Below are 20900 nucleotides of genomic sequence, written 5' to 3' on the forward strand. Positions count from 1 at the left end.
GCACTGAAAAGGCAACATGTAGAGTAAGTGTTAACTAGTGTTCAATCCCACATTCACATGGGTACAGCACTGACTCCTGAGGCTCTGGCTGAAACCTCTGTGCATCCCTCTCTCTGCCTGTGAAAGGGAGAGCCTGCTGCTTCCTTAGCTCACAGCAGTTAAGGAAAATGGTATTTATTTACATGGTAGAAAAACTAGAAGGTCTAGAGAAAGGAGAAGAAACACTAATAAAAGGCTACCAGCTTTCCAGTATTTTCAGAGCACAGTTGACTACTTAATTAGAAATTCATAACTATACAGCAGCGTTTTTATACAGTCAACTGATGCTGAGGAGAAAATAATGGGAATATTTCTGGCAGTGCTATTTTTGCTGCAAATCACAACCCTGCTCACCTGCCTGCTCCCAATGTTTATATTTCTGTATGTTTCATTCTCCTCAATTTTTATCTGTTTGAGGGTGTTTTCTTTTCTTTTGGAGCATCACAAATGTGATCAGCTAAAGCACTTACAATCCTTTAACAATTAATGTATGGCTCTGGTGTTTTGACAAGGTAAAGGCAAAACTGAGACATGTTTCATGACAGAAGTCATACCACACATGGCATTTCAGCAGACAAAGGCACAAAATAAACATCCCACAATACAGGTAGTAGTTATTAGGCTCATTGCACAAATGGTGCTATACAAGTTCAGTCTGATGAATAAAGTCAGGTAGGTTTTATTTCTAACAGCTTCAGGCAGGATTTGCACACAGAAAGTGCACAGCCCAACTCATGCCTGTCCCTTAACTCAGTTGTTTCTTACTGAGGTTTCATCTGGCTTCAGTAGAAAACTCTGTGAAAATTAGTATATTCAGTTGTACTTCCTTCCCTTTGCTGTACAAAGCATCCTAAAGCAGACCACAGGGAATATTTTTGAAATGGCAAGGAGATGGAATAAAATTACCCAATGCATTATTTTCCCTTCACATTTGCTCTAGCTGAGGCATCAGGGACAGAAGAAAAACCCTGTCTGGAAAAAAAACCCTCCTGCTTCTCATCCCTTAGATTCCTGCTCAGATTATAATTATGAATAAACTGACTCTGACATTTGTGCAATTGTGAGTGTAGATTTCCAAATACTGAATTCCTTGCTCCATCTCCTTGGTTTTATTATAATAGCTGTGCCATGTGGGGATGGAGACAGTGTGGTCCCATAACACTCTGAACTGGAATACAGAAATTTCAGAGCCTTGCTGGCTGGACTTGGGGAAACCCAGGAAAGAAGAAATGCAGAAAAAATTAAAGAGAAGTCTGAAATGCAGTTGGAATGACACAGCATCTTCACACTCAGTGACTGGCCTCAGCAGTGCTACAGGCAGGGTTGTCATGGGAACATGTGTAAGAAATATTTTCCTCATTTTAGCAAGTCCATAACTTTCTCATACTCTCCTCAGATTATTTTTGGTTTAATTTGAGTTTTTCTTCTTCTTCATTGGCAGAAATGCCTGAATTAATAATACTTTTAAATGTGTTTGGTTCTATATGTCTTTAGTGTAGAGAGAGAATAAGTATGCCAATTTTTCAGCTTTAAAAATGAATGACTGGAATGGATAGGAAAGTTAAATGAAGTCATGTGTGCAAAACCATGAGGAGCATGGAGAAAGGGAATGAGAAAGCAATGCTTATTGTTTTTCCTAGTCTGAGAACCAGAAGGGATTTGATGAAATTATGAGATACTGGGTTTGAAACAAACAAAAGCTGGATTTTCAAACAGATTTTTAAAGTCATTGTCTCAGGATGCTATTGAAGCTGCAGGTGTAAATTTGCTAAAAAATTGGATTAAACAAGTCTCACAGTCAACTCAGAGAGGTTCTTTGGTGGCTATTATTTTGTGTTTGATCTCTGGCCCAGGAACTCTGTAACCGGTTTCTGTATGAAACTGGAAGGATAAATCATGGGACAATAAACAGCAAAACCATGCCCTGTTCTTATTCTCTGTCCTCAAGGATCCCCTTCTGGCCTTTGGGCTAAATGGACATTTCATCAGCCAAATCAGGGCATTTCCTGTAACAAGAGTAGACATGAAAGAACCTATTCCATTTCTGGTCTCTACTCTTTCTCCACAACAAAATGATCTTGTGATGGAACAGTCCAAAACATCTTTCCAGACCCATTTATATTGGCATTACTTGCTTTGACCTTGAATTAATTTGTCCTTTCTTGGAATTTGTGGGACTTTGGCATCTTTCTCCCTGTAAACAGAGCTGTGATTAAAAGTGAATTTTCATCTGTTGTGATTGATTTTCTCTATTTTAGTATACAATATGCAAGATCTTTGCAAGAGCTCATAGCCACCTAATTGGTAGCAGCAGCCAAAAGGTAAACACATAGGGAACCTTGACTCAGATTTAAGTGACCTGTGTTCTCAGTAACTTTCAGTAGTGTTAGTTCCCACAGGTCTCACAGTGGTAATATGAACATTCCTCAAAATCAAGTTTCTTATTTGAGTATCCTAATACATGCATTTAACTTAGATAGCCAGTTTGGTAAAAGTCAGAGCCTGTAACTTTCAAAAATTTCCCAGCTTCTTCTTGGTCCCTTTCCTAATTTAAAAGAAACACAAAGAGGGGCTCTTTTGGTTGTGTAGTATTGCTCCCTTCAGCACCTTCCCAATGCATCAGAAGAGTGGAATACACACCATACTGATGTGCCATGAATAAAAATTCTTGTGGATTTAGCAACTTTAGTTCCTGGATGAGTTGCTGATACCATCAACTGGAATCAGATATCAAACATTACTGGCAGTCCCTGAAGCAGATAAACTTTTGCAGATGTCAGTCAAAAAAATCTTGTTTCAAAAAGAGCAAGCTAGCCAATTACAGCATCCTTAACTTTTTCTTGTAATGGTATCATTATATCATGAAGGCTGGAACAATATCAATTAGCTATTCACTGTTGCAGTGTCTTGTAACAGTCTCTGATTAATCTCTGCCAGACAGAACATTCATGTGCATCTTCATCTTGCCTTATTCTCTTTCAATTTTTAAGTTGCCCCATTTACAAGGGGTTTTCTCAGAAATTGGTCAAGGCACTTTGAAGTACTCTGGGTGCAGTGATTTTGCAATTTCCAAAGCAGAACATTGCCAGATGCCTTGAAATCAACAGAACAACAGCCCTCCAAGAGCTCTTGTTTGCCTCTCCTTAGGGGAACACTGCTTCCAAAAGGAGGTCTGATATGGGTGGGCACAAAGTTTAATGTTTTCCTTCTTGAAAAGAAAAAGGTGGACTTTCAGATGTAGCCAAGACATCTGCATTCAGCATGACTTAATTTTGTCAACTAATAGAGGACTCGGAGAGTTGCTCACTATTTGTTATTATTTTGTGTTCCACAGATGGAAGTAATGTATAAAATGCACTGGTTGTTTTCCAAACCCAGCAAAGATTCAGGCCTTTAAGCACTGTGTATGTGATTTCAAAAGAGATGCCTTGTTCCCCATCTGATACTAAGAGAGCTTTATGTTCAATAGCCTGTCCAAACTATCATCTGTAACTATTTTGATCCTTAACATGGCATCACCTTCCCTTTACCTTTCAATGACCCTACCACAGCACTAGCTCTGATGATGACTTATCAAGAAGAAACAGGTAATCCTCAAAATTAACCAGGTAAGCAGCCAAAAAGCTGAAACAGTCAAACTAATGCAAATCTTATTATGTATTTCATGCTTTTTAAATGAGAAACAAAACTTTTCCTATGGACTGATTGGCTGATGTTTTGGTCCCTGGGCAGGTGTGACTCGTTTACACTAAGTCTTTTACACTGTCAGTGCTTTAGCATTATAGTATTTAAATATGGTTAATACAATGGATTAGGATGAATGCACTTGGATTTTTAAGCTAAGTAAGTGATGATTCAGTGTGGTGACTGAATCATCACTGAGCTTATAATGTACTCACAGGTGTAGCATCTCTTGAGAAGCCAGCATCCCTGACCTGGCAGATGCAGAGCAGATCTATCACAACCTGACTGAGGGCTGGCATCAGACAAATGCTTCACTTAAAAGCCAAGTCCAGGTCTGACCTACACCTTTTGAATAATGCAATGGCTCTTAGTACAGGGCAAAATTAGCTACTATGACACTTCTGTGAGTAAAACACTCAGAGCCACAGAAATACCAAAGTCCAGCTGAAGCCAGTGGGAATTATGGACCTAATCAGAGTTAAAGTTGTCAATCTAGCATGTTTCCTTTAACAGTGATAAACACCATGTTGTCAATACTAACTTGACTTCAAATCAATGCAGCAGTGGCAAATCAGCACAGATATACAGGACCAGATCTTCAGCTGGAGTTCCTGCCTGGCTGTTTGCAAGGACATGTGTCAGACATGAAACATCTAAAAACCTGCATGCAGATGAACATTGCCAAACAGGACTATGAAAAGTGTGGCTTCTTGTAGCTGGGGTTATGCTCCTGAACCTCCTGCACACACACAGGCCTCAAGCTGGCACTCAAAACCCTTGAACTCTTTGCTCCTGGCAATGCTAATGCCAGGGCTGAAATTATAGCATTTTCTGAAATTATGGGAGGGTCCTCAAAGTGCTACCTCTACAGCCTGAGTAGTGAATGTGGAGGACTTGTGGAGGAATGTGTAAATGAGAGCATATGTGTGCTGGCCACAGGTAAAAAAGAAGAGGTTTCTGATTGAAAACTGCACCCTGGGGTTTTGCCTTCCCCTTAATGTGCTGTTGTAGGACCATCCAGATGTTTGCATCTAGTAAATTCTCTTCATGGCAGGAATCCAGGAGCCTGGTTATGACCTTGTTGCTCCTGCTTCCTCTCTGTATTGATTTGACAGTCTTTAAGGTCAGCTCTATTGTACTGCAGCGGCTTGGGGAGGGGGCACTTGTGAAGCACTGCCACACCTGGGTCCCACCATGCCAAAAATGTATTTGTATGTGGTAGCTGTAGTGAAAGACTTACTGGTAGCAAATGCCGGTCCTTTATCGCTTGCCTCTTTTGGCTGCAGATAGCAGGGAAGGGAGGAAAGGGGGGAGCCACCACAGCAAGGGGGCCTTGGACTTTTTGCTCTCTGTTATCAGCTCGGCTTCGATGTTCTGTTTTGGATGAGAAAGAAGACACAAGTCTTTCCAAGTGTTAAAAACATACAAGTATCTCTACTAACAGCACAACAGAGACAGGTACAGGACAATGGACTCCAAAGACAAAGGTTCTTCTCTTCCCCAGTGACTGGTACAAATGATCCTTGTTGCAGCTGAAGGGGAGGAGCACTTACTGGACATCTGTGTGCCCAGAGGAGCAATGCCCATACCGTGCACCCCAGCATATGCACTGCAGCTGAAGTGCCTCCAAATGACATTGATACCATTTATCCCAAGAGACAATGGAGCTCTCTTCTAGGCACTTGAGAGCCAAGGCCTGATTTCCAGAAGGAATCTGCAGCTCCTATTGCCTTGAAATGTTGAGATGCAATAACTGTGCCTGCATCCTACCCATATAAAATATATCATTCTGAGGGGAAAAACCAGAAACACAGCTCCAGGTGGGATTTTATTCCCTGGCTGCATGGCAGTGCTAGGTCCTGAGCATTGGCTTGACATCATGAAGGTTGTTGCAGTGGTAATGCTCAGGTTCCAGCAAGAAGGAGATCATCCTGGGAAGGTCTTTATCCACCCTAGGCCCACAGGAGTCTTCCTTCAGCATGGGCTCACAACATTCAGTTCTTTTCCAGCATCAGTCCCAAGTCTCTGGAACCTTCCAAGTGAATGGGAGAATGGACTCCCAGACTTCCCATCTCTAATTTTAGGTGACAGTTAGATAGTTGCTGTTTGCATGGAGTGCTGCTGAAAGGAGGTAACATATTCACCTGCTCCACTAGCTGTGGTCCAGGCAATAATGTTTGCTGCTAGCATAGCTCTTTTCTGACCTAAAATTTCATTTTTAACTGCTCCTGGTTAAACAGATAAAGAAATAATGAAATTCTTATAGAAGAGAGAGTTGAGACACAATAAACATGTTTAGAGTAAATTTCAGACTAAAATTTCATCCCCATATATGCCATTATTTGGAAAATAAGATACAGCAGCACATGACAAGCTGCCTGTTGAACGTGCACAGCTGCCCCATAAATTGTGGAGGGTGGGAAATTGCTAAAATGAAGATTTGTAACTTTAAAATGATAGGACATTTTCTGGAGCTGCCTTCACATGCTGCTGTCAGGATTTCTCCTGCCCACAAGATGGCAGGCAAAGATCAGCCTGGCTCTGGGACAACTGCAAAGCAGAGCTGCTGAGAACAGAAAAGAACTTCTGCTCTACTCCAGCACTACTGTGGCTGCAATTTGGCTGTATCACTCTCTGCCATGCCATGAAGACATACTGCATCCACAGTGTGTTCCTGACCTAAAACCTGCAGAGACAGTCAAATGGGGTAATTAATTGGAACATCTTATCCAGCTAACAGATGCTCTGCAGTTCTAAGTAATCGATTATTATTATAAGCTAATAACAGTAATAAATGAGCAAGGCAATTAGAGCTGTTGGTGCAAAACGCTTCAAGACAGGAGGCTGCTGCTGGACATTTTAAGTGTGATCTGCATGGGTTTGCTCCCTCCTTATGGCACAGAGAGGGAGATTATGTTTGTCTGCTTTGTCTTAGGTCCTGGTAATAATTTTCCCTTGGTTAGGTTCCCAGTGAAAACTGGCCTTTCCCCATCTTTTCCTTAATGTGCTGTTGTAGGACCATCCAGATGTTTGCATCTAGTAAATTCTCTTTATGGCAGGAATCCAGGTGATGACCCTGTTGCTCCTGCTTCCTCTCTGTATTGCTTTGAGACCACTGGTCTGCAGTTTGTTAGGTGATGTCAGAAAATGTTCCCTAGCCTGGGAAGGGGAGACCTGCCCAACCCTTCCAAACCATCCAGGACAGCTATCACCCGACTTTTCAGCTGCCACTCTTGAAGGGCACAGGCATCCTCCAGTATCATGCTTGGAAACCCTGAGCAGACAGCCCAGTTTTTGTGGAGACTAATACCACTGGGCTCCTGTTTCAGTCCTTGTGAAGGGGGTTGGGACTAGATAATCTTTAATGTCCCTTCAAACTCAAACCATCCTGTGGTTCTACAGTTCTGTGATTTCTTAGCATGAGTACCTAAGTCCCAGTGTAGATGAGTGCCCACAGCTCTGTGTGCCTGTGCCTAAGCATCCTTCTGCTGCCTGGAGTGGAGCCAGGAGAGAGGTGTTTCGTGTGAGGATCTGGAGCATGGGGAGCACCTACCTCTGCGCAGGGCTCGCAGGTGCTGCTTGGCGTGGCGGTGCAGCTCCTCCACGCAGGGTGGTCTGCTGGAGGGGAGGAAGATGTTTCTCTGCTGATGCCAAGGTGCTCGGTAATAGACACTCAGTTTGCTCTCTGCATCAAGGTTGGAGACAGCTGTAGGATAAAAAATAGAGTGCAACATAAGACTTCCAGTCTCTCCTCCACCAACCTAGCTGAAAAGGAAAGATTTTTGCTTGGAACTGTGTTGTCAAGAACAGGCACTGGGTTTGTTACAGCACCTTCACTCTCAATGAAATAGCAGCAAACATTATCTTCTCTGTGTTTCCACATCATGTTATACCAGTTAGCCTTTAGGCAATGCCCTTTTACCAGATTGCAAATGGCTCTATGGAGGCAAGCAGGTGAAATGATTCTATATCGGTTTTTTATATAAATGGACAAAGGGATAATAATTTTATAGGTAACAAAACAAAAATGCAAGGAAGCTACGCAGTCTTTCCACAATGACATTTTGAGCAAAGGAGGAATAGGTCTCCCATTTACTCATTCTCCTGCCAATGTGCTCTTTCACTACATCATGTTACACACAACTCGTTTCTGACACACGTTGCTAGTTCGCTGCCTGTCCGGGCGTAACAACTGAAATTAACTGCTTGCCCTGCTGAGAGACTTTGACTGTCACCTATCAAAAGAGGTTTCTTTAACAGACAGGGGCTTCTGAGGGACAGGAACACTTCATTTCCTCTAAAGAGAAATCCCAGAAGTCTGCCTCTGAAAATTATATGAATCAAGTCCACTAAAGGTTCGAGATAATTTCTCAGGAGTGCTGGGACTCATGGAGTCCCATGGACTATTCCCAGCCTCAGGGTACACAGTAGGTGGCTTTCCAAGGGCTAAAGCAGGAGTGGAGGGCCATGGGAGATGCCAGCCAGTGGCAGGGAGCAGGCTCATCCTGAGCCCCCCTAATGCAGCAGAGCAGGTGGCAGATCCTCAGGGCTAGCACTGGGCTTGTTCCTTCTGCCACAGACACCAACACAGACAGGCTCCAGTCTAATGCCAAGGAGCTGCTGCTGTGCTCACAGGACAGCAGAGTGTGACACAGGCACCCTCATGCACAGGAGGTACCTCCTGGGCTTCCCTTCCCAGTCAGCAGCCAAAGAACCAGTGTGCCTCACACTGGTACCCCCACTGGCCGTGCACTACTCTCCTTTCCATATTGGAGGGTCTCATCTACTTTCCTGCTTGTGCACTCTCTTGGCTTTTTTGAGGGGTAGCCAGTGCACCATGGCAGAGGATGGCTCTTTGGTGGAGATGCTTTGGTCTTTCTTGTTTTGTTGCTTTCTTTAATGCAAAACAACATTCATTCAGCCTGAAAGCATACCGGTGCTTTGTGTAGAGAAAGAACTGGGAAAGTACAGTTGGAGAACATTGAAGGAGCAGACAGAAGAGGAGAAACATAGGAACCATGCTGCCACGTGTAGGATAATGAGAGACTATCAGTTTCCTTGGTTAGAAAAAATCCCCAGCAGTTCACCAAAATTTGTAGGTGTCATGATGGAGATGGTGGTACGGTATCATGAACAGGCCTGCTGAAGTTCAGGTTCTCAGAGGTTCAGCAAAAATGAAAGGACACCAAACTCTCTGTCTGGTAGGGAGCCTTGCTTTGCTTATCAGTGGATTTTTGCAGGTGGGGTTTCAGTCATTTTTCAGCACATTTGTAGTGGTGCTCCATGCGACTGGCATGGTGTCAGTGCAAGGAATGGCACTGGGGGGAGAAAAAATGATAGAGGAGGAAGGTAGTAGGATGAATGATGGCAACCTGTCAGTGCTTGTTCATCATAAGGATTTACTAATTAAATTTTTGACATTGCAAAAACATAATGTTGCCAAATTGCAGGCAGAGCTTTTGATGGCTTGTTTGTCTGTTACCACTGCAGCAGGGAAATGCCTCACTCACAGGAGCTGATTTTATATCTCCTTTATGCCTTGAAGGTAACAAAGCACTATGTTTTACATACAAGGTACTGAGCCACAAATGCCCTGATCCTATCCTGAGCCACACTTCCTCCTTGGGAGTCTCAGCTCAGGACAAAAATTTGTACGCAATAGTAAAGATATCCCACCCATTCTTTGTATTGCCTAGGGCATGTGATATTCATGATCACATAACGTACCCTGGAGGCTAATGAAAAGGCAGGCACAAGCAGTTCCTTCCTACTCCCAGAAAAATCTGTCTAGACTGAAGTGCTAGTAGTTGTCTGTGATGAATATCAGTAAGTGAGTGGAAAGTTTTACCTACTTATGAAATTTTCAGTCATTTCATCAGACTAGAATAGATTTTGCTGCAAAATTTAGCTTGTAGAAAGCTCTTTTGGCCTTGGCAAAAAAGTGTTTTACAAATAGGAGTGGGAGTTGGGTTAATATACTTTGTGTGAGACTTAAAAATGAAACCAAGTTCATGCAAGCTCTGCTGCACACCTACTGTTGTAGACACACCTTGCTGTTGACAGATGGAATAGCATGACCTCTTAGCCACCCAACAAGTCTCCCTTAGCCAGCAGAGCTGTGCAGAGTGCTGTCCCAGGAGAAAACCACAAATACATTGCTTATCTTCAAATGATAGAGCATTAAGAAGCTTACAGTACCCTGTGCTATGGCCCTAGCCAGCACCCATCCATGTCTTCTCACCTTTGCCTGAAGGACCTCTGATTCATGGTAACAGGGAATATACCCCCCTGACACCAAGAAAACAGAAATATTGTACAATACTCGCTGAACTGACCAGTCCTTAAAATACTCCAAAGCTGGAGTGGATTTTCTAGGAGGTCCAGAATAAAAGTGCTTGCAAAAAAAGCTGCAAGGGGATGAATGTTCTCAGCCTGCAGTGGGGAAGAATCTCAGAGGGAGCGAGCAGCACTGGGTAGAGTGGAGGACAATGCTGGCCCAAGGATAAGTAAGTATAAACCCGCAATGAATGCAGTTAGTCTGGGTGTTTGTGGAATGGCATCCCAACCTCAGAGCAGCAAAACTCTGAAAAAAGCTCCTGAGGTAAGAGGGAAAAAGCTAACCAATGAGTAAAAGCCTGCCAAAAAAAGGACCTGCTTCCATTTCATTCCTTGCACATTGTCCTTTGCATGTCCTTCCCTGTCCTTTGCACATTGCCTGTTCTTCTGCAATGACATTTTGCCTGGCCCTCATTGATTGCCCCTGGGAGCTGGGCACCATTGCTGGGAGCTGAAGCCAGAGGACACAGCCACAGGAGTGGACTGTGAGCTTTAAGGACTACTGAACATCTAAGTTTCTTCACAGGACTGAATCTCTTACTTCCACTAAAAGAAAAAGCCACCCCTGTGTCAGGGTAATTCAGCAGACAAAGACTACTGGGCTGAGATCTAGAAGAAATGTGCAGTCAAAGCTGTACCATATGCTTCTGCTAGGAGCTGACATTAAATAGAAGACTCCCTATATCCCTGTTCTGTGAAATGAGGATAAGGTATCTCTTTCAGCCAGCACTTCCTTTACTCAGTGTTTTACACTGCAGGCTGCTTTTACAATGCTGAGCCTGCGCGTGGCTGTAGCCCCTCAGCATCATCGTAACATGCATAATAAATAAAGCAATATAGAAACGGTAAAGCCACATCTTTAAATGATTAACAGCTGGACATCACACTGAATGAAAAAAAAAGCCAATACAGAGATAGGAAATGCTACAGTTTAGGGATCAGATACAGTCTGTTAACATATTTTTAGTGTGCGCTTCAATCAGTTTAGACTATACAAGTGAATCATATAAACTATCACTTCATTTCATTCCTGAGTTAAAGTAATTGTTTTTGTTTGGTTTTTTTTTTTTTGTCTTGTGGGATGACAAAATGACAAGAGGCCATTTAAATGGATTCTCTATTCCATTCTGGGGATCCATTAACACTGGCTGGTTTCCTAACAACCAAAGTCAAACAGATATACACTAATGGCTCTTCTCAAGAGAAGATTTTTGAAGATTTTTCAAATAGCTGTTTTATTGAAGTTGATCATATTTATAATATACAGACCCTTCTCATCTTCACATGCTCTCATTCTCTCCCTCTTTTAGCCAAGCAGAGAAAGGATCCTGCCATAGCAGAGCTGGATGTGGATGCTTGAAGGTTGTGCGGCTTTAGTGCACTCAGGCGTGGTTGTTCTAATAATAACACCACAAAGGCCAAGCAAGAAAGATTTCTGCTCTATTTATTTGATAGATCCAGGGGTTTCCCCCCACAACTCCGTCTGCTTCTATAGACACTTGCCTCCCCCCTTCCCAGACCCTTCTGTTTCTCAACTTTCTATTATTTCTATGTGTATTATAGTTGCTATTACCTGTCGGGGAAGAAAAAAAAAGATAATTTCCTATATTTCCTGGTTCAGAGAGAAAAAATGATTTGTTGTAAGGTGTGAAGAAGTGTGCAGCCTGGAGGGAATTGGAGCAGCAAGGAGGTTGCCTACATGTGAAGGGCCAGCACCCAGAGCTGTCAGCCCTGAATTCTGCACAGGCAAAGCTGAACTGGCAGCTGCCGAATCCTTGTTAAAGTATCCAGGTCCCAAAAGACAAAACCCAAAATTAAAAAGGATCAGACTAGTGAATAAGCCTATCCCAGAGTCCAGTTACACTTAAGAGAGGCTGTAAAGTGCCAAAGCCCTTTGCAGGAGGCAGAGGTGCTGGGGGCTGTGCACTTAGTAAAACCTCTTTGCACACCCTGCTGCAGGGGTGCAGGATGCACCCAAAGGTTGCTGTGGCCAGCAGCCCCATGCCAGGCTCTGCTTAGGAAAGCACTTCTTCTCCAGCATTAAGGTGGTTGACCTGTCATTTTAGCATATGCCATTTTTTCTAGCTATTTCATGTAAAAATGGTGAGTTTTTCTTGTGTGATTCAATGTCATAAGAAAGCTGGATCTTCACCCAGCTTTGCATAAATAGGCCTATGTCAGCAGCAGGAGAATTCAACGCGATCAGCCTCTTCCTCAGCTACTGCCCAGGTCAGCAGTGAGTTACTGCCTGCTGTGTTTGTGTGCAAAACATTGCAAGAAAATTAATTCTGAGGAAGACCAGATTATTTCAAAGACTAGGCAGCCTGGCAGCACATCCAACTTCATCATGCAATTTAGTGCATAAATGCTTCATTGAGGCAAGTGCTGAGTGTGATGTGAATTTTATTTATAGCCAGCCTTGTATGTCCCGAATGTACACTTCCCCCAATGTACTCGTGTAACCACTGGAGCACCCAGGGGGTTTAAGCCAACAACACTCGTAAAAATCTAGAGTTGCTTCTTTTCTTTCATGTCCCACATCCATCAGCAAGCTCAGCACTTTCAAAGCAGCTCCCTCTGCAGCTGCCACTTCCCAGTGATGGCAAAGAGAGTGCCAGGCTTACCCAGCAGGGACACCGGAGTCTGGAGCTCCTTGAAAGTGGGACAATCACTCTGTTTTCAAGAATTGTGTTCCCTCCCAACCATGCATATATGCAGACATTTCCCTATTTGCCACTGGCAAACCCCACCAACAGGAACTGTGAGTAGCTATTTGGATGAGCGACTTTCCTGTCCCATCTTTATTAAGAATTGAAAGATGCCCATGCAAAAGGAGTGTGTTGGTGGGGCTGCTGTTCATTGCAAATAACACTACTGGCTTGTCAGCTTTTCCAGCAGCCAGCTGAACAATGGCAACCTTACCTCAACTTCAGTGACTACACCTACAAGCATGGGAATGCACACAATTTCCCTCATACCTCTAGGAAAAAGTACCCAATGACTGCAGCTAGAAACTGGGACATAGCCCAGAGCTCTTGGGAACGCTGGTCACCCTGGCAGGGGCAGGATGCCATGCTCTTTCCCCACCAAGTCAGTGCCAGAGCAACATCTGACACTGATGGGTTTCTCTTCTAAAGCTCTTTTGCTGGTGTAGGGACATCAGATGATGGGAATGTGACAGGCACTCTGGTTGCTTGGCACTGCAGAGGCTGCTGAGGACCCTGCCTGTGCTTCCCAGTTCATCTCTTCCCTGGGAAGCTGTCTGTGGGACAGTCCTTCTCTTCCCCATGACAAGTGAGAAATGAGGCAGGTCTTCACAGAGCTTTCTAAGCACATCTCTCAAGTGAGACAAGAGATGCTCAACTCAATGACAGAGAAAACTACGTGCCAAACCCTTGTGTCCTCACCAACCAAGTACATCTTTGGGATTTGTTCAGGATCTGGATAGGATGTCCCCATCCTTGGCCACATCTTTTGTTCCTGTTTTCCTGGTGTATCCTGTCATTTGTGAGGGTGCTGTTCAGGGCAGACATTTCCCTTTCAGTCTTCACAGTGCCCACTGTCACAGGGCCATGGGTGACTGATGACCCACTTTAGGTGGTTTGCTCCTTGGCTACTGCTCTCTGGGAGCCTGCACTGGAAAACACAATTTGTAATGGGCTTGTGCATCATTATTTCTTATTGCTTTTATCAGGGCAGAAATCCAGAATATTTCTGAAGATTCTTTGTCTTGTGCAGCCTGAGTTCAGGATGGATGTGAGTGGAAAGCTCCAGTGACACAGACCCCAAGAGATGGTTTGGGCAACCAGTCTGGACCTGAAGCCTGGATCACCACATCTGCCCTGCCACTGGCACTTGCACATGCAAATCAAAGCCAGTGCAACTGTGTCTGTGCAGGCTGCAGCTGCCCTCCAGAAAAACAGGAGGGGAGACATGACAAAACAAGTTAAGTCTTTAGCTACATGTGGGCAACAGCATGAGTACAATTATTATTCTATTCTGCACTCATGGACAGACAATTTAGCAAATTTTTCAAACTCAAGCAAAAAGGCAGAAACCTCACTGACAGCAGAATCTGTTGAGAAAGACCACAATCTTTCATGCTCTTTGTATTGTTTTATTTCCTGCCAATACAGTGAAACCTCTCATGTTTCAATCACAGTTTCTTAGCACATCCCTGTGGCATTTTTCTGCCTTGCATTATGCTACACATGGGAAAAACAGCTATTCAGGAGAAAAAAGGGCAAGTGGGCAAAACCCATATTTGGCATTCAGGTAGCAGGAAAGATTAAGATACTGGAAAGCATATGATTTGGATGTCATTTCCATGAGTAGATCCCTGAATTTTGCATTTACCTGATGTTTGGTTGACTGGCACAACAGACATAATTCAAGAGGGCTGGGAGGCGTGTGGTTCTTAGACACGTAAGAAGATTAGGCTGTTGAGCAATATGCACTTATGTGAAGAGTACCACATGCTAATCCCATTCTTGGCTTTGCTGCTTTCAATCACTGCTGGTGGTGTTTGAACATAATTTAAACTGCTTTTCCTAACTCTGTCAAATATGTTACAGTGGCCACAATGGAACTTTGTATTTCAAAGTATTTCAAAGCTGTCACTGCAGGATAGACAATAACCTCTTAGAAATACAGAGTACTTTATATGTTCAAGCCTCCATTCCTGTGAAGTTTCTCTAGACAGCAATTTCTTCCTCTCCTTTTATTCCTGTTCTCAAGTCTATGCTTTACACAGCCTCCAAGGGTGCCCAGTAGGGTAATGGTAAAAGGCAGACAACATGGCAGTCCTGCCTGGCAAGCTTAAGGCTGCAGTCAGGTCAATAATTCTGCAGGAATATTAATTTAATATTCAATTCAGATTGCTGTCATGCTCCATGAAAAAATAAAGACCTAACTAGCTAGTAAAATAGTGAGGGCATAAACAGTCTTAGAGAAAAACCAAACAGAACTATTTTAAGGTTACTGGACCTAATGATAAGGATGGATTGTTACAGCAGGCATGATGTGACATCCCACATACACACATGTCTATGTATTTGTGTACACACACTCCAGAGCATGGAACTGAAATCAGTGTCCCAAGAGAGCCCTTTCAGCCCTACATGCCTAATTAGTTCAAAGCACTTCTTTCAATCTGACACACGTTCAGTGCTTGTCAACACAAATTTCTTCCTGTGTTGGCCGTTCACATTATTCCCACTCTGTATATGCAGTGAGATGAAGTCTCTTATCTCCAGCAGTGTAGTGTGTGGTCTTGATAACACACTTTGTAAGTATGCTTTTAGATATCCCTTGCAATTCTCTCCCACTGCTCTGCTATTTTTCTCCTGTACTGACTCAGCCCAAATCACTACTAAGCTTGCCTGAGTTGCTCCAGCAGGTCACCATAATGCTTCCCTTTTTATCACAGAGAAGTGTGCTCTTCACTGTGATGCTGCTCTCAGATCAGTCACCTTGATTTCACATGCCAGCACTCAAGAACAAAGCTCTACAAAATTCCTTTACTATTCTACCTACCTTAGTTAATGCTTACCATCAGGATCTTGTGGAAAAAAAACATCCTATAGACAGTTTTATGGTAGGTCAAACTGGTATTTTATGGTTGGTCAAACTAGGTCAAGCAGTTTTAGGGTATCCTGCCTGTTTCTGTACTCAAAACATTCAATTCCCCGCATATTTCTTTCTGAATATTTGCACTTAAAGTGGTCGTTTTCAAGTAATAGCCTTTTGAGTCTATGCTGAGCATCCTCTTTTCAAGAAGGGCAGAGACTTGGTCATTGCAGCACCTGTTTCCACATCAGCATCCACAGTATGAACAACTCTCCACAGCTGTTCACAGAGACCACCAGTAAAACATCAAGCACCTTGAAAAAGCACACTGGAAGATGACACTCAACAAAGAATATGCTGAACTTGCCATATTGGAAGGTTAGAGTCAGATGACTTATTCCAAGTACAGCAAATGTATTACTGATTCCCTTGATATTTTCAAAAACTACAACCTTCTAAGACTTAGTCTCCATACCTTCTCTTGATTGTCAGAAGCAGCATTTAGAATCAAAGATGCCCTTTTGCACAGAAAATGAATGAGCTGGCACGGCCTGTAGGCTGAGGAATCAACCCCCAAGAGTCAGGAACAACAAGCCATGTGTGAGGGGTAGAGAGTGGCTCATATTTCACACTTCTTCCTTCCCATCAGTCTTTTTCAGTGTGCTTGGCTAGATGCCTTGGATGCCAATTAACTGCAAGTTGAGGTAAGTTGCAACAGTTCCTTCCAATTCTATTTAGTAAATGCTATGCAATACTATGTAGATAAATACTATTACAGCATGTCCCTTCAAATTACTCACAGCCCTTCAGGGGAAGACAGAAAGTCAAGCATCTCAGGGGGACCAAAAGCAACTATTTTTTTTTTCTTCCTCCAGAGAAATATTCTTGCTGCTCCTGTAGTTCCATAAGTCTGTTTTGCAAAGGGATTGAGAGACCTGGCTCTGTCTCTCTATCCCTATCTCAGAATAGCTTCCTCCCCAGAGTGGTAAGGCAGCATGTTTCTTGGGACAGGCAACAAAAATCCCACACACTCCTCCACAAGGTCTCTCTGGAGCCACCCTGATGGTGGCCCAGAGCCAGCTGGCACAGGGGTGCAGTTACAGATACAACCAGGGTGCAGCTCTGGGTTATTTCAGTACAACTCTTCCCCAGTCTCAGTAAATATCCAAGTCCTCCACTACCAGCCTCCTCAGATCTGGCTCTGGCCTCCCAAGCCATTTGCTTGAAGCCCAGTTTTAGACAACCATCTGAATCAGCCCACAAATCACAGAACCACAGACTGGACTGGGCTGTAAGTGAGTGACCTTAGAGATCACCCAGTTCCAGCTTCCCTCTGTGGGCAGGAACACCTTTCATGGGAGCAGATTGCTCTGGGCCAGGAGAAGGGTCCCCTTTCCACACTGTCCTTCCCCAGTCCCACTTCTGACAGGACACTTGTGTTAAACATTTCAGCAAACTGGGCTGTAAGAGTTCAGAGAAGCACACTGAGAACAAGGCCAGCTGAATTGCAGAGTTTCATTTGTTGAAACAATGGGGAACACAGGCCTTTTGTTTGGTAAGGGGAAGGAGAGCTGCCTGAAAATAGAGATTTATGCCCCTTTCACAGTCCCTTCCTGTGATACCAAGCACATGTTCCTGCATCCCTCACTGCCAGAGCTCCAGTTCTTACCCCGGAACTTCAGCCTCTCCCCTCCAGGCCTTTTGGGTTTGAAATTAGCCCTTAATCCATAAAGCATGGATGTGTTACAATATATGGAATGGCCTGTATTACTTGCAGTACTTTCTATACACAGACAAAAAGACTTTCTATACAAAGACACCAAGATACACTGGGTGACTTTTTAAAGAAACCCATCCAGACAACATTTGGAAACTCTGTCAGTGATGTTGTATATCTAGGCTGCAGGATGAATAACTTATGTCAAGATAAATTATTTTCCCACTGTTGTTATTATTTGGATAACATGTTCTCAGCTTACTCACCTTAGGCACTAAATTTTTTTCTGCAGACTTGCACTGTTTTTTCTACTATATTTCAAGCCCTTGCTTACCTCAAATGGTCCACAAGCCTCAAATGGCAAATGCCAGTTTGCAGATCTAACCAGGAGGTGGGCATGGGTAGCTGTATCCCCTTGCATGTCCCTGCAGAGGTGCAAACCTGTGTCCATGCCAGCTGGGGAGCCCCTGTGGCTCACACTGACCCACTAACTCCCACTTGGAAGTGAGACATCACAGCCAATGGCAACTAGCACATAAAATGCAGCATGAATTAAGCTAAAATGAATTTTAAAGTGTTTACTTCTCTTAAAGTGTTGTAGGGTGTTAATAAAGATCATAACATAGGCTAAGCTTCATTGTTATGGCTAATATGGCTTTATGAGCCCAAACCATATCCTGTGGTCTGTGCTCACATTTATACTATTAAGCAACATATTCATGCACAAAACCTAATTGAGTTCTGACGGGATTTCTGAAAAGCCACATCTGCTGAAGAGCTTCAGGGTTTGTCAGAGGCTGCAGGGGTGTGGAGCACTCTCTGGTGAGAGCTGTCATCCAGCACATAGCTGCAAACAGCTAATTCTTGCACATTTGTAACTCCTCTGCCTTTGTGCACGCATCTGACCCAGTACAGGGCAGCTTTCAACACGTCAGCTCTAGCACAGCAAATACACAGAGTGGCAAACAACTGCATGCTCCCTTAATGTGCATATGAAGTTATTACCTTTTAAGTGTGGGCAGACATTTTATTATGACCATGTACCAAGCCCTGCACATGAAGAAGAAAACCAGAAGGCATGGCTGAAATGGCCACATTTCATTGCATCCACTGAAAACCAGAGCAGAAATGTCAGGTGTCAACACCTACTGGCAACTATCAAATGCCACCATGGAATGACTGCACTGACAGCAACACTGGGCAGGAAGTCTTCAAACTCTCAGCTGTAAGCAGTGATGAAAATTAAATAAAACTAATCTGCAGGAAATAAGCTTCTTGGAAAAGAAAAACCCACAGGAAAAGAAATTTAACTAGGAAATACTTTCAGGAAAGGAATAAGGCAAGGAACAAAGGAGAGTGGGGAGAAGGGCATTGGGAGAAGGGAGAATTGTCATTAAAGTTATCATGCAGAAAGTATAAGTTAGAAGTGGGGTCACTGAGTAGCAAACAGTGTTTGACCTTAATGTATGGTGTATCAAGTGGAATGGTGAATCAGGGCAGAGGGCACTCTGGGGACACTCAGATTTATTCACTATGAGCAAAGTTGACGATATTTCCAAACGTAAAGAAGCAGACAACTGAAAGTAATCACAAAAGTTACTTTCCTCAGGGGAGGTTTGTCTCCCTGGAGAATTTCTGTAGCTAACAGATAGGCTCCTCACTGATTTTGAGTACAAATGAGCCTCAGAGAGATGTGAAGAATCCTCTAGCAGCACCTGTGCCCCTCTGTTCACTGTGGAAGAACCATGAGAAGACTGACTGTGAGTCTCAGGTTTTGTGTTGCTGAAATGGCTCCCGAGGTATTAAAGAGTTTTTTCCCAGCCCCGCGACCGAAGAAGTCAAGATTGTTCAGCTCTGGTTTTCAAGGTTGTTTATTTTCTCTTATCTATGACATTCTTTCTCCACCCCACTGAGATCTGTCCAGCAGGTTGGGTTGAGGCACACTGACAGCCCTTGGGGCAGTGTTAGTTTTTTATACTAAAAACTACGTGTACTTTATTTACAATAATTTTCCAAAACCTATCGCCTATGTTAGACAGTCTGTCTCTACTTTAAACCAATCCAAAAATGCCACCATCACAGCAGAAGATGGAGGACAAGACACACCCAGATTCCTCCATCTTGCCTCTTGAACCCCCATTCTAAAAAGCCCAAAATTCTACATTTTCACCCTGTGATAAATTCACTAACGTTCTACTCAAACCCTTGTGGCTTGTAAATCTTCGCACAAAGTTGGTAACTGTTTCCACGGGCTAGGATCAAAGGCACAGGTGTTTCTGACTCTGTGCCAAGGTCTCTGAGCCCCCTGCCAGTGTCTCGAGTCCTGCAGGGCAGCCAGAGGAATGTCCTGGGTTCCAACATGCTAGGAGCTGACATGTTCTGTCACCACTGGGCACCAAAAAGGGGAGACATCACCTTTATGGGGGAGCAGGGCTGCCTACTTATAAACAAATATGAGTCTGCAAAGCTATGGAGGGGTTCTCACATTTAGTTGTTGAATATATTTAATGACAAAGTAAACTGTAAAATTGGGTCAAAAACAGGCAAGCTACCAAGGCATAAGGTGAGTTTTAACTCAAAAGGTAAAGTATTGCCTGAGAAACTGAACAAAATATACTCATTTTTATGAAGGAAGGGATAAACACACTCATAAAAGTGACACCATTGGCTGGGCCAGGTGCAGTTTTGCTGTCCTTACTGAGTCATGGATCTGCCTGACTTCTCTGGACCCTTCAGCTATGCCAGGACATCAGGTCTGGCCCTCATTACCCCTCCTACCACTTCACTGCCTTCTCTTCTCTACCCCTCTTCTTTCTGTGTGGATTTTCCAAGTGGTGTTAAAAAAAGGAAGTGCTGGAAGAGGTGCCAGACTGCTCTAGAGGCTGAGATGCTGAACATGCTGAACAGTGAAAGGCAGACAACACCCACGGATCCAGCAGAGCCCTGATCTGGCAGGATCTGGGAGGGGGGAGGTGGCAATTGCTCCTCACATCCTTTCAGCAGCTCCCGGAGCATCTGCCAGCACAGGCGGAGGGGGAGCCACCCCAGCCAACTTTTTTTTTTTTTTTTTATAATATGGATCTTGTTCATAAAGTCAGAGACATTTTATATACAAATACAGATCAGTTCCCTGCCATCTGCTTATTTCTATGTAGCATCTAAAGTATCATAAGGGTGTTACAGAGAATATGAAAACAAGGTTTTACCTCTGCTGCTGAGCTTAAAAAAAAAAAAAAGGAAAAAGAAAAAAGGAGAAAATATAGGTGTTGGAATGCAGGGAAAAGCTAAAATCTGAGACAGCATTTTCAGTCATGGTTGCATGAGCTGGTGTTGTTTGTGGATGGAGTTTGGCCTGATGGGTGGATATGCTGTCACATCCCTGCTCTGGGCCTGGTGCAAGTTACCTCCTGGCCTTCAACAGCCCTATCTTGTCCTGCCAGGGACCTCCCAGCCTTTTCTGTGGTCTTTCTACTAGTGTGTCTTAAGAGCAGAAATCACCCATTTTTGGTGATTTGCACATTTCCACATGCAATTACAGGCCCTGCATTTCATGTGC

General features: G+C 43.6%; 1 protein-coding gene across 4 annotated transcripts in view; it reads right to left on the reverse strand.

The window, feature by feature from the left end:
- Positions 1 to 20900, reverse strand: part of NHS (NHS actin remodeling regulator) — a 247786-nt gene that overhangs the window by 19157 nt on the left and 207729 nt on the right. For all 4 annotated transcript variants that reach the window (XM_054628202.2, XM_077172819.1, XM_077172812.1 and 1 more), the window contains exons 2-3: positions 7277 to 7429; positions 4964 to 5097 (exon numbers count right to left, since the gene is read on the reverse strand). In XM_054628202.2, coding sequence (XP_054484177.2) covers positions 4964 to 5097; positions 7277 to 7429 — 287 coding nt within the window. The remainder of the gene's footprint in view (positions 1 to 4963; positions 5098 to 7276; positions 7430 to 20900) is intronic.

This window comes from Agelaius phoeniceus, chromosome 2, assembly GCF_051311805.1.
Source record: "Agelaius phoeniceus isolate bAgePho1 chromosome 2, bAgePho1.hap1, whole genome shotgun sequence".
Taxonomy (NCBI): Eukaryota; Metazoa; Chordata; class Aves; order Passeriformes; family Icteridae; genus Agelaius; species Agelaius phoeniceus.